The sequence below is a fragment of the Ambystoma mexicanum genome, chromosome 1q, assembly GCF_040938575.1.
Source record: "Ambystoma mexicanum isolate Mex_15411 chromosome 1q, UKY_AmexF1_1, whole genome shotgun sequence".
NCBI lineage: Eukaryota > Metazoa > Chordata > Amphibia > Caudata > Ambystomatidae > Ambystoma > Ambystoma mexicanum.
Genome location: NC_090922.1, coordinates 1,259,335,932 through 1,259,349,864, shown reverse-complemented (window position 1 = coordinate 1,259,349,864; position 13,933 = coordinate 1,259,335,932). Strand labels below are relative to the sequence as shown.

Here is a 13,933-nt window from a genome sequence, read left to right as displayed (position 1 = left end):
TACTTGTTCAACATTTTAAGCATTAAAAGCATCTTCAATTGAACATTAACATGCAGTATTCAGCAGTCTGCAGTATTCAGCTGTGGGTTTCCCCGAGGTAGAGCTTGCTTATCAGACTTCATTCAGCAGTGCTTTTACCAATCTGTTGGGATACTTTCAGAGGTGCACACTCTTCATCCTTTTCACCAGGTACACACTCCCCCTCTTTGTGTTATAGGCCCCAGCTGCCTTTGCCGAAGGTCTGTCAAATAAGTATCCCTATGTTTGATCTTTTGCAAAGGAACTGGGGGAAGACTCTTTATTTTGTAATTGTCAAATACATCCTTTTAGCCTTGAGTTTTAGAAACCATTTGGCACTACACCTATTTTCACCCAAACATTAACAATAGTTCCTGCTCTTACTTTCGTCTTTCCTGAGCAGGATGATTCACTGGCAAACGTAGGGCTAAGACATTTGATTTTTTTTTTTAAAAAAAGGTGATCAGATTGCCACCTTGTGACTGTTCTAACTTTGTCCGCAACATTTCCTGGTAAGGAAGAGGCAGAAGTGTTTCCACCCTGTGATATATAATGCATTATTGTGTGATAGGCCTTTATAATGCACCCATTACCAATTTAGTAGTCTCCTGGCACGGATTTCGGCAGAATTGCCGCTGGCGTTAATTCTGGCGATTTGGCTTTTTTTGGCAGTAAGGCACCCCCTCTTCCGCATCTTGCCGCTTCTGTTGAAACTGGTTTCTGATGCCTGATCCTCGGCCCTGACAATGCACGCGTTCAATACCAGACCCATATGATTGTTTTGAAGTACATTGATCCACTACTTTTTTATCATCAGTTCCGAAAATTTTAATTCCTTTGCGTTCTTAAGCTTTCAGATATATTCAGTCCATTTCAAGTTTGGAGAAGCGTAAACTTCTCTGGGCAGTCAAGGTCTTTTCTAGGTGTGTGGTCAGGTTGCTGGGCACGCTATCAGCGTCGATTCTGAATTTTTTCCATGCTATTCTGCACTGCACGCCCCCTCCTTGACTGAAGGCCCATTGTTTCCAGAAGGGTCTCTCCTAGGTGGCTCTTGTCTTTCTGTCCCAAGACCCCAAATCAGGAACTTCTCTGATCCTTTAGTTACAATAGAGGGAAGCCTGGAAGCAAAACAATTCCATACTTGGTAATGACGTCAGATGTCTTCAGAGTAAGCTGTGGAGTGGATCTATGCCAGGTACCCACAAGAGGTAATTGGTCAGAGAAGGAAAATCAGCTTCAAAAGCTTGTCAGAGCTACCCCTGACTCCATTGCTCTGAACAGTCAGGCGAGATAAAGGTGAACTCTGTGTCTAACAAGTGATACACCACGTTTTGACTGCGATTTATGTTATTTTATGTTAATATGCTCTTATGTTGTGCCAAATCACCACCGTTCTAGTTTCAGAGTGTGATGGATTGTCCGCGCAGTGGCGTGCTCGGCGCACGCCAGGGGCATCCAGACATTACTTTGCTGTAAGAAAAGAAAATGAGCGAAGGGAAGATAAGAGGATGGAAAAGCAGTCAATAGATGCTACAAATACCTGGAGGGTCAGAGGAAGTGGGGGATCAGTATTTTGGGATAGCATGGGTGCATGTGAGTCCTGTTAGGTAGACCATGGTTCCAGTAAAGGGAGGAGGCATATATGTCCTAAAGTGTTCTGAAATGTGGGTTGTGTTTCCAAGCAGATTTGGAGATTTGGAGAATTGCAAATTAATCCAATAGAGGCTCCAGATTATGCATGGTCAATCCTGGAGGTTTAGTCTCTTATTTCCCTGGGCAACTCTGTATGTTGTACCCCAGGCCACACTTGAACATTTTAATTCTGTGACTGTCAAGCCTGACCCATAAGTGGCATAATTAAGGATGGACTTTGTATAAAGGTGACTCTTGTTAGTAAACAGAAGGCATTGGGAACACAGTGGTCAAACAAGTACGGTAAAATAAATAAATCCTGCCACCTTGATGCCAAAATGGTTATTAAGGGATTATTCTGGGTCATCTCACGCTAGACTTTATTTTAGTTCATGGCCAGACAGAGCTGAGCTTTACTTGAGAATAGGCTATCAGAGTATAGAAATATAGAAGGCCCAGTGTCTGTTCTTCTGTGAGCTTTGACAGTCAGGAACTCTTCTGTTATGTTATAATGCGTCGGCTGTTACCAAAACTGCTAGGCTGTACAAATGTAACAATCTTTGCAGATTACAATACTATGAAAGGGCTGCCCGACCAACAGCCAGCCTCTGTGTTAAGAAAGCACAAAGGTATGGTGGGCGTTACTTAGCAATATGACCTGAGATGGGGGGGCATTACCGGTTTGGTAATGCCCCGGGGCATAGTTAGACCGGAGCACCAGGGTCATTACCCAACTGTAATGCCCCCCTCTGAGGAATTTATAGCCATTAGTACCCCAGCACGTTGTACCGGGTTACTAATTGCACTTTTTCTCGAGTCGAGAAACAGCGCTGCGGCCGTTTCAAAACTCAAGAAAAAAAAATACAAAAACGCCCACCAGGGATCGGGAGAATGGACTACACGTAGTCCATTCTCCCTTTCTGGTGGCCAGTGGCGAAGGAACCCAGAGCTGCGGCGGTGATGGCAAGCCTTGTCGTTCTGATAAGGCCCGGGCGTGGGCCAATGAGCTTGCTTTTTTCAAGCTCATTGTCCCTCGCCGGGTACTAATGAAGAATAAATATAGTGGTTACAGGTCCATACTATAAATATGTAGTTAAGTATTAACTGTGGTGCCTCTTGAAAGATTATTCTTCTTAAGTATTTTTAGCTAACATACTTGTATTCCATAACAAATGTACATTAAAAACCAAAGTGAGGGGATGTGCAAAGTGCTGTGCTGTGCCAAACATTTTCTAAGTGTTGACAACGTCAGATTCTTTAGATAGTTTCTACATCCAGTCAGCATTTACATGCATGTTTCGTCTTATGTGATTGCATTTATGTGCGTCTTCGTCAGGATATAACTAGAAGCATTGTATGGCAATAAAATCCAACGGATGTAATTCTCGTTAATTTCTAAATAAGAGTGTGTGTGTCTGTGTGTGTGTATTAGATCTCTTTTTTGCATTATGTCCAGGAACTCAGTCTTTGTTTAAATAGTTTGTGCTGAGTTTGGAAAAGGTCAGTGAGGTACCTTACTTGCCGTTTACCTTCCCAGTTCATTTTAGTTTAATTTCCGTGCCTTTAGGTACGCCTCTGAGCTGTTGTGTCTCTCTCTCTTCAATAATTCTCTACATAAGTACCTCCCACTACTCTCCCTATGCACAATATTTGCTAAACCGAATCTTAAAAAGAGTTATGCAATAAAACTCTGACAATGATGTGCTGTGATCTGCTGACTTACACTGTTCCATGCCTCTGTCTGTCATTGCTTTTTAGTTGGGAACACGACATATTGTGGAGACAATGCACACTGCGGGCCATGACATCAACACGCTGTTCCTCTGTGGCGGACTGAGCAAGAACCCCCTCTTTGTGCAGATGCACGCAGACATAACTGGTGAGCACCACAGAGGATGTGGGAACGAGGCGAACTCGGGATTTTGTTTTTCTAGACAGTACCAAAGACTTTTCATTTGGAAAAATAAACAGTCTTGTTCCTCAGAACCCTGTCTGCTTAGTTTGCCAAAATCACGTACAGTAATAAAATGTCATGTCCTGAAATGCCTCAATGCACGCACTTGCAAAATGTACAGTGTCACCAATGACTTTAGGTTTTAGTGGTAGACCCTCATTCATAATTAATGTAAATGTGTGTCCTCAAATAACGTGGGATTAGTGCCTCCAGGCTGGCCGAAATAGCCTCGTTACGAGAATGTCTTGTTTAAACCAGTGCAAGATGTTATTCAAGTGTAATGCGGGGGCCAGCGCAGCGCAGAAGCCAGGCCTGAAACGATGAAATACAAGAGGGAAGAAAACCGGAAACAGGCCCTTTTCCTTCTTTGCACCCCGTCTCTGAAATCGCAGGCCGCTCGATTTAACTCTACTTGCCCCCTCTGGAGCTTCCCTTCTGCCCAGTTTCCTCTGTTCATCCTAGCTTCCTTACTATCCCTGCACTCATACCTATGACCTATGGGATGCCTTCCCTATGTACATACAACACATCCTTGCTTCCCAGCTAGCTTCGCGATTTATCTTAACAGAAAAGATGGACATAAGCCCACTGACCCCCTAATTGACCTGTTAGAAAGAACTCATGGACTATAGCGGTCTGCGATTGGCAGCCATGCCATCATTCTGACTAAAACATAATTTGGCCAGTGCAGTTTATCAGACGTCTCGTGAGATTGTGACCTCTCGCAAGAACCAGGACCTCTTGGTGGCTCAAATCTTATATAAAGAAAACACCCACTCAAGCCGTGTAGTTGCCGCTCGTTCAGCAACTGAAAATCACTTACCCGAACTACAGCTATCGACAACCTTTGGACCGCCTTCTGCCTCACCACGCAGTACGGCTAACCTGCTGATCTGCAAAGGAAAAAAGAAGGTTAGCCAAATCAGTGAGGCGCAGTGTCAGCGCACACTGCGTTATTTGTTTTTGACTAATTTGCTTGCTAAAGGCTAAGGGGCAGCCATGTACTATAACACTTCGAGTACAAGAAAAAACAGTACAAGCACTAGAACACTATATAGGAACCTACTTACGAAACCTTAAGGAGTGTGGGTCACCCAAAGCCTCAGTGAGTGACAGAACTCATTCCTCCCAGAGAGTGAAGTAACACTCCAAGAACCACAAGCGCAGTAACTCATGAGCCTACAAAACACCTAAAATGGGTTAAGAGTATCACCAGGTAAAGGGCAATGTTTGGTAAGGGTTATAGAAAAGGGAAGGATCATTGAATATAACTATACTTACCTGTTTTTCCCTCATACCGGAAGGACTTGGGAGGATGAGTATGAGGGGAGCACACAAGGACGGTCTCCTTTTATTCCCCATTCTTTTGGGGTGGTCTGTTTCCCAGTATCGTTTTGGGTAGAGCAGGCAGACTCACATTGGAATGGGAGGGTTACATCTCAAAGTTAAGCAGGGCGGATCACTGTGTTGCCTGGGAAACCCAGCAACCAAGGTCAGATGTTACAGTGTGTTGCAAGGGACCCCTGACCACTCCCACCAAAAGGTTGTTTCTTCTGTGCCACCCCAATCTTCATTTGATTAGTATCCCCGGGAATAGCATCTTCTGGTGGCACTGATTTCTGTACCAAAAGGTTTCAGGCCAGGCTGGAATTGATTCTCAGAGTCCATCAACCTGAGCACAAAGCAAGGGCCAGTCAATGTCGATTCCTCAATGAGTAGGTTGTAGGAGCTACTGCTAGAGCCATTAACCTTTCTTCCTGCATCAATATCACGGAGGGGTGGTCAGGCTGTGTTAGTGTAGGGTGAGGTGTATTTATCTGAGGCGGGTGTTCTAGCACGTCCACCTCTTTATGATCCCTCCTCTGCAAGCACTTATGGGGTGCTTCACTTTCATTGGCGAACCCTGACCTGCACCATTGTGATGAATTGACTTCTGCTTCTCAAGTACAGGGATGAGTAGAGGGTAACACTCCAATTCAACCCCACACAATCCAGCAGAGGTAGTTACCAGCAGAGGTTTACTATAACAAATCATAAAGATAAAAAGAGCACAACTCGAAAGGTATATACATCTTCTGGTAGATCAGGCAGAGGGGAGGCTATATCTTCAGGAGGAGTGTGAAGTCATAACAGTAGTGACCCAAGCAACCTAAGTAAAATGGTCCAAAATAATGTCCAATAAATATTCTATAAAACTATAGACTTTTAATCAAACAATAAAATGCAAACAACTAATCAGAAACAATTAAGGAAACCCGCCCCTGTACAAGAACATAGAGAATGCAAACATTTGTGAAAGGATAATTGGGTGGATGAGCAGGGTTACTCAGGAAATGGATTAGGACAATTGTACTATTCAAAGTATATGTCTTGAAGACAAGGCAGAGAAGTGGGCATTACAAGTCACTTTGGCCCCAAAGGTGGACCAGCGGGACCCGGCCTCTTCACAATTTTGTCTTTGGGACACAAAATTGTTCAGCCATGTTTTTTGGCTTTGAAACTGGGCGTCTAGGTGCCTTTGGTGCTGGGCCAGTGTTGAGACGAGGACATTAATTCCAATGGTGCAGTGCTATTCAGCAGCGCCAACGGTTTGCTCATCGAAAATGATGGGGGCACTAGAGGATGTCTGGTTGGTGGTGCTGGAAGACTCGGCAGTCTCAGGTAAAAAGAATCAGAGTCTGGATATCGGCAGCAAGCAAGCTCAGCTGTCCTAACATGGCATCAAGGTACAGCAGTGGCGTTGGTTTGGAACTTGAGGAAGGTGGTAACCATGCAGTTGTGTTGAGTTGGGGATGCTAGAAGACTCAGGTGTGAAGGTAAAGAGCGTAATTTGGAGGTGCTGAGGCAGTTGGGCATCAAGGTCAGAGAGTTCCCATGCAGCAGCTTGGATGGCATCCAAGGTGCCTAAACTAGCATTGATGTGGTTTTGAAGATTCAGGAAGAGTCAGGAGTCTTAGTTCTGTGGTTGCTGGAAGTCCCAATCTAGAGGTTCCAGGACAAAGTGAGCCCTTATACACTGTGATTACAGGCAGTGTGGTTGCCACCTACATGGGATCCCTCGCCTCCACTGAACAGGAGATTGGTTCCAGTATAGCTGAAACAGAAGCCTTGGTCCACCAGCAGTCACCCCCACTGTACCCTGGTGATGGATAGGGGAAGGAGCTCACCTATTCCTTGGATGCCATGTCTTCACCTCCATGGCAGAGGACTTTGGATTCCCCTACAGAGGTCCAGATGAATTTGTCTTCTTCTTCTTAGATTCCAGAGATGAATCAAAGAATGAGGGTTGGGTGAGGTATTTATTTGTAAAGGTTTTTGTAACAAGGGATTGGACACCTTAGGACATCACACCCAGAGCTTCTCACCATCCAGGAAATAGAGGGGGCAGGAACAAATAAGAGAGCCCTAACAGAAATCAAGATGATGGGATCCTGCTCCATGCATACCTTTCCTCTCTGGTACTCTAACTCCTTTCCCATGCCTGCTGGCTTCAAAGGTATTCCAGTGATCAGCATCCTGGTGTGAGGCTGGATTTATTATGTAAATGCTGCCTCTGAAGCATCAACCATCATTCCCAGGAGACCTCATGGGACAGCTTTCTATGCCCTTGAGAGGGAGAAGGTGTTCTTTTTCCAGCAGTAAAGCCAGTTGGCCTAGATGCTGTCACATCAATCCTGTAATAGTTAGACCCTGCCCACAGAGCTCACACTGATATGATACCAATTTGCATCAGCTTTACATTTGTGTGATTCTAGCAGTCACCATGCCAACCCAGGCATGGCTTATATGTTCAGATTTAGGTATCACCAGACTGTCTAGATTCCACAGTCATTCGAATTTAGATTAGAGGTGCAGACAGTTAAAATGCCACCTCTGCTTGCAGAGTCTTTGTGCCCCTGCAGTTTTCAGGGAAAGACATGTGCCTTTGAACCTGCTCTTTGCCATTATAGAGCTGGCGCTGTAGATGTTGTTAGATTGGTCACAAGACACGTAAGCGCACAATAGGCCTCATTACGAGTTTGGCTGTAGCTGTGCTGTTAAAACCGGCATGGCTGCTGCCAAACTCGTGAAATTACCAGCACCCCGGCAATGGGGACGTACGGGGGTATTCTGATGCCAGCGGACCCGGTCCATCTCCATTGCCGGGTGCCGGTATTCATTAGATAGAGGTCAGATACACCGGCACCATTCATGAATGGTGCCGCTCTGCCCACCAGGTCAGACCTGGCAGGCAGAAAGGCACCCGCGAGCACAACTCGTAGTTTGCCGGTCCGGTAGTAACAGCGCTGGTAACTTACTGGCACCGTTATTACCGGACCAGCAAACTTATAATGAAGCGCTATGTTTTGGCATGGGGAATTTTGAAAAGGTGATCTGATTAGCAGGCCTCGTAAACAGATTGTCCCTACATCATTGTATTTCATAAAAATCTAAAAAGTCGGGGCTTTCCCAACCTCACAGATTACAATCTGTCCCATCCATGCTGCCAACTGCGTCTCCTGGCCTCCCAAACAACTGCTGCTTGAAACATGTGGACTCGTTCTTCAGAGCGGTTCACATAGGTCAGAAAATGCTCTATGCCTGTACAGCAGTCAGAGCAGCTGCTGTTTGAGGCAGAAGCCACCTCCATGCCACGCATCATGAGGAGGCTCTGCACAGTGGTGTCCTTTGTGCGACCCACCACTGAAAAATGGGCCAGCCATCCAGGATTATCCGCTTGCGCTGTGATGACATTGGAATAGCCTGGGCCTTAAAAACATTAACCAATGGCCTGAGCCTGTAAAGTGGGAGTCTATCTGGAGTCTAAGTTCTGGATATGGTCGGGCAGCGTGCTGTGCAGGAAAGTGGAAAGAGCAGTCCCTATCTGGGTTTCAGTGGTTCTTTTTATGTCTTTTGAAAGTGGGTGGGAAGGCTGACTATGCCCAACCCTCTGAGGATGCTGATATGTTAAAGGATTTACTGTGACCTGACTGGTGAAGGGAATTGTGAGTCAGAATGAGTCAGAGTGATGCTATGTTTATGGCTTGACTGAAGTCCCTCCCCTTAGCATTTACTTAGAAAAAGAAGATGGTGGCCTATCTGTCAGGTTTTCACTGTGCATTTTTGGATGATTTCTGGCAAGCAGCATGCTTTCCGGCGGCCATTATGATGTTTCCGCTGCCAGTAATGCACAATGATGTTGTAGGGCTTGGATGCGTGGGTTGAAACATCCCACAAGCCCCCCTCTTGCGATGGCATTGATTTTCCATCAATGGAACTCGCAAGACTGGGATGTTCGCCTCATCTTCTTCTGATTCTGCAGATGGCAAAGTTCAGCATCTTTTCCTTCATCAGGGTGGATCGATCGGTTCTCCTCGCCGGTCCTGATGGGAGTATTAGGCGGTACCCCGGACCCCTCGGATCTTTGCTCCTGGTCCCTGGGTCGTCCTCCTTGGGCAGTCTCCATGGTTTATCTCTCTCTCTTCTCACCTAGGAATGCAAAGCAAAAGCGGCAGAAACATATTCGTAGACATTTCCCCACAACTATTAATGTAGTGGGGTGAACATATACATTTTATAAATCTGGAGACATTTACATTCTTATCATTGTATTTTAGAGACTATATGTGGGATATTTTAGGGTTGGAAATGTATTAATCTGGAGCGGCCCCCTCTGGGATTGCAGAGGACTCCTCCAGTTGCTGCAGAGTGTGCCTGGGATGTCAACACTTTAGCTGATTAATATGGACCCACTTGTCTTCCCCTTCCGCCAAACTGCCTTTGGGGATGCAGATTTTGTAGGCGACTGGTGAGATCTTGTCTACAATTTCAAAAGGTCCCTTCCATGTAGGCAGAAATTTCCGCTGTTTGGCCTGGTTCCTTTGGAAATTGTATAGATAAACCCAGTCTCCTACATTGTACTCTTTCCTAGTAGTCTTCAAGTCATAGTGGGTCTTCATGCTATCGGCTGATCTCTCTAGATTTTGCTGAGCATAGGCAAAAGCATGTTGAAGGTGTTTTCTTAAACTTTCAACATACTCATGAGTTGTGGAGGCATTGATCAATGTTTGCTCTTGGGTTCTGTATAGCAAATGCTGGGGAAGCACCATACTGCGTCCAGTCATTAGCTCAACCAGTGACATTTTAGTTGCAGATGAAGGGGTAGATCTGATGGCCATTAGGACCAGAGGTAATCGGATATCCCAACTTGGCCCAGAATCTGCCACACACTTTTTCAAGATGCTCACAATGGTTTTGTTGTAACGTTCTACTGCACCAGAAGAGGCTGGCCGGTAAGCAATGTATAGCTTCCTTTTAACCCCCAGTATCTCCCACATCTTTGTCATTACTTCGCTGGTGAAATGGCTACCTCTGTCTGACTCAATCCTTTGGGGTAGTCCAAAACACAAAAAGATGTGGTTGATCATCAGGGCAGCTGCTGTTTCTGCCTTGCAGTTTGGGGCCGGGAGACATTACACCTATTTAGTAAATAAGCATGTCACTGTCAACATGTACTTATTTCCCCTCGAGGAGCGAATCACGGGCCCTATGTAGTCGACTTGCAAATCTGACCATGGCAGTGTCATCGCCCTCTTTTGAAGAGGCGCACGGTGTGTGAGGGATGTTGGCTGAAATTGTGCACACACAAGACACCCCTTCAAGTATTGGTCGAGGTCCTGCCCCATGTGTGGCCAGTATGCAACCTCTCTTAAGATCTCAAGTGTTGTATGAAACCACCTATGACCGGTTGTGGCCGCATCATGGGCGCGACTTAACATCAGGCTTCGGAATGAGGTAGGAACCACCCACTGATTATGGCCAGCTTGGGATTTCCTTACCAACAAACCGTCTTGGATTCGGAACGTTTTTGGACATTTCATCAACACTTTAAGGTCCTCTTTCCCAATGTAATCGGTATCCGTCAGGGGAAAGTTCTCAGGGTCCTCAAGGTGTTGGTAAAACTTAAAAATTATTGGATCCCCCTTCTGAGCCGTAATCAAATCAGCATCTGGGGTCTCCTTACTCCATTGTGCAGTTGAAAGATCATTGTGAGCATTTGTCTGGGATCTAGTGATAGCAGTGACCTGGATTTCTCCCAACAGGGACTCAACCTCTATTAGATTCCCTTGGATGGCCCCGGTTTTGGCCAGCTGATCAGCTAAGTAATTTCCAGTTTTGTCTGGTCACTCTACTTTGGAATGACCCTTAATCTTTTTCCAGTAAATGGTCATCCCATTCGAGGTGACCAGATCATCAATATTTTGGATTAACTGCCCATGTTTCAAGGGTTTGTTATTAGCACATGACATGCCTCTGGTTTTCCAATTAACCAGATGCTCCACGAACCCGTTCTGTACATAATCCGAATCTGTGATTATGACCAGTTCGTGGAGTTGATGTTGGACAGCAGTGAGGATGGCTTGATGCACAGCCATCAACTCTGCCACCTGACTACTTCGGGGACCAATCTTGTACCCAGCGGAGGGTTCTGCTGACTCATTCACCCATGCATTCCCTACGCCGGCCACAAGTTCCTTTTCCCCGTTGTTGTCAACATGGTAAGAGCATCCGTCCACATAGACAGTGGGCATTCCCTCACACTTAACTTCTTCAAAGGTATGCCTCCATGTTGTCCTTGATTTTTAGACTTTCGTCCTCAAGACCGTTTTCTCTGGCACAATCATGCAAGTCAGCCAGACCTTGCGCGAGGGGACTCTTCTTGTTTTGGCCATATCTGTCCTCCACAGGAAAGCCTTGCATTGACAGAATCTTGGGAGTAATTCGGGAATTACTCACATTTCCGGCCCGGATTCTGTCACTTTGGAGATATTGCAGAGGCTGGTGTGGAGTCTCCATTATGATGTGTTCCCCCTGGATAAACAGGCGGTAATTCTTCAATGCCCACACCGTTGACAGGAGTGCCTTCTCACAATCGTTGAATTTTTCCTCCACAGAAGATAAAGTTTTACTCGCATAGGAGATTACTTTATTGACCTTGTCATGCTTTTGATATAATACTGAAGTCAAGCATGTATTAGAGAACCCTGTCTCCAAGAAAAACTCCTTGTTTCTGACACGGTAAGCTAGGCAAGGTGCTTGTGAGAGGCTTCTTTTGAGCTGTCTTACTGCCTCGGACTGTTCTGGACCCCATTCCCACTTGACCCCCCCTTCAAGAGATGAATCAGGGGTCTGGTGATCTCTGTGTAGCCCTTAATGAACTTTCTGCTGTAATTAGTCAGTCCAAGGAGGTTCCTTAGTTCCCGCAGAGTTGTGGGGTCTTTCAGTTTCTGAAGTGCTTCCACTTTCTTTTCCTGGGGACAGAGACCCTGAGGAGTAATCTCATGCCCCAAGAAATTAACATGGGTTCTACACCACTGCGCTTTCTTAAAGGAAAGTTTTGCTCCGGCGGCCCTCAACTGTGTCAGAACATAACGGATCTCCGCTATATTTTCCTCCACAGATGAACTTTTGATGAGGACATCATCTACATAAGCCAGGTTACCCCTCGCACCCAGGTCGGGCATGGCCTTGTGTAGGAAAATGTTGAATTCATTGCCGGAGTTGAGATATCCGAAGGGAGTCCGGATCCATGTGTACTGCTGGCCCCCAAAGGCAAAAGCCAGCTTGTATTGGTCCTCCCTACTGACAGACACAGTCCAGTATCCATTGGTCAGGTCTATTGCAGTGAATACCTGTGACCCCTGGATCTGGGCCAGCCCTTGGTCAATGTAGGGAAGAGGCCATCAGGAAGTATGGACCCATTTGTTGAGCTCCCTAAGGTCGGCGCAGAGTCTCCACTGGCCGTTTGGCTTCAATATTCCCAGCACCGGATTATTGAAGGTGCTGTGTACTGGAGGATTAACCCCCCGGGACTCAAGGTTCTTAATTATTTCAGTAAGGGACTCCATGGATGCGAGAGGCAAATGATATTGCTTCACAAACACTTGAGTCATGCCAGGGTCCGTGGGAATTGTTGTTGTGTGGATGTCAATGCGACCACAGTCATATCAGTCCACCGCAAAGAGATCTTGAAAATCCAAGAAAACTTGTTTCAACTTTTGCTTCTGCTCCAGAGTCACACAGGCATCAGCTAGGTTGACTCTCTCGTCAACCATCTGCCTGAAGCCTGGAAAGACTTCTGGTTTTGCTATCTCAGCGGCCTCCTCCAGCTGGGTGGATAAGTCCCTGGTCAGAGTGCTGATTTGGACTGGAGGCTTCAGGTGGGAAAGGCAGCCCTCATGGACCTGGAAAATCACCTCATCCCCTCTGAAGTCACAAGTCACATCTTCCTTACCATAAGGGCAGGAAGTGTACACCAGGAGGTTCCCCCCATGCCAGGTTAATATCCTGTCTGGTGTTGTGTTGTCATCACTGTCACTGTCAAAACAGTCCTTGGGGATTGGTCCTAACATTTAATTTCCTAAATCAATGGAAAAATGTCGGTCATCAACCGCCATTCCAATTATGGTACCTGCCGCTAGAGTAATTCTCTTTAAGTCGCTGTTATCCACCTCTTTTGGAATGGTGTCATGTTCTAGATTCACTAACGGTGTTGGGTTTACCCCCAACCCTTGCTGTTGGAGAGAAGCATTTAGATGAATATAAGCATCAGGGTTTTTCAATTTTTGTCCTCTTTTCACTTTCACTTCCACGGAGAATTGTCGGGTCCTTTCTGGGATGGTGACTTCCTCTTTAATCTGAATTTCAACTGCATAAGGTAGCGATTGAGCTGACCTAAATACTTTTTCTGGATCATAAAAGCCCATGGGATTATCCGCTAACCGGGACCAAGCTTTGAAGTTTATTAGGTCCAAACTAATGGCAAAGCGATTGAGAATGTCACTGCCTAAGTAAAAGGCGGCAGTGACGTCTCACACGACCCAACAATTATGGACTATGCTCTTTTATTGCCAATGGAGATTTTGAGCATACAGCTGCTTTGCAGGAGATGTTTGGAATTGGGTGTTTCCAGCTCCATTTCCCGTTTGTCTGTCAGTTTGAATGTGGGAATGGCTGGATCTTTTGGGAGTTGGTGGAACATGGCTTCGCTGATGAAGCTCTTGTTCAGACATCCCGGGCGAGAACAGAGTCCTTCCCATCATTTAACTGAACAGTGATGGACAACTGCTCCCCAATTTGTTGAATATCAGCCAGGCTCTGAGCTGATTTCACATCTTTCTGGACTATAGGATTGGGAATGTCTGATTGTGAATTGGTAAAGAATTTCAGAGTGTTTCCTTCCAGTGTGGAATACCACCTTAAACTGGAAGGAAGGTTGATTTTCAGAAATTGAGAGGACCCCCCATCCCCAGTTTGTTGTCCTACTGCTATTACTGTCACGTCTGGAAT

General features: G+C 45.8%; 1 protein-coding gene across 2 annotated transcripts in view; it reads left to right on the top strand.

Annotated features, from left to right (window-relative positions):
• The window catches only part of FGGY (FGGY carbohydrate kinase domain containing), a 2,730,916-nt gene that overhangs the window by 2,076,042 nt on the left and 640,941 nt on the right, over positions 1-13,933 (top strand). For both annotated transcript variants that reach the window (XM_069642074.1, XM_069642075.1), the window contains exon 13: positions 3,409-3,529. In XM_069642074.1, coding sequence (XP_069498175.1) covers positions 3,409-3,529 — 121 coding nt within the window. The remainder of the gene's footprint in view (positions 1-3,408; positions 3,530-13,933) is intronic.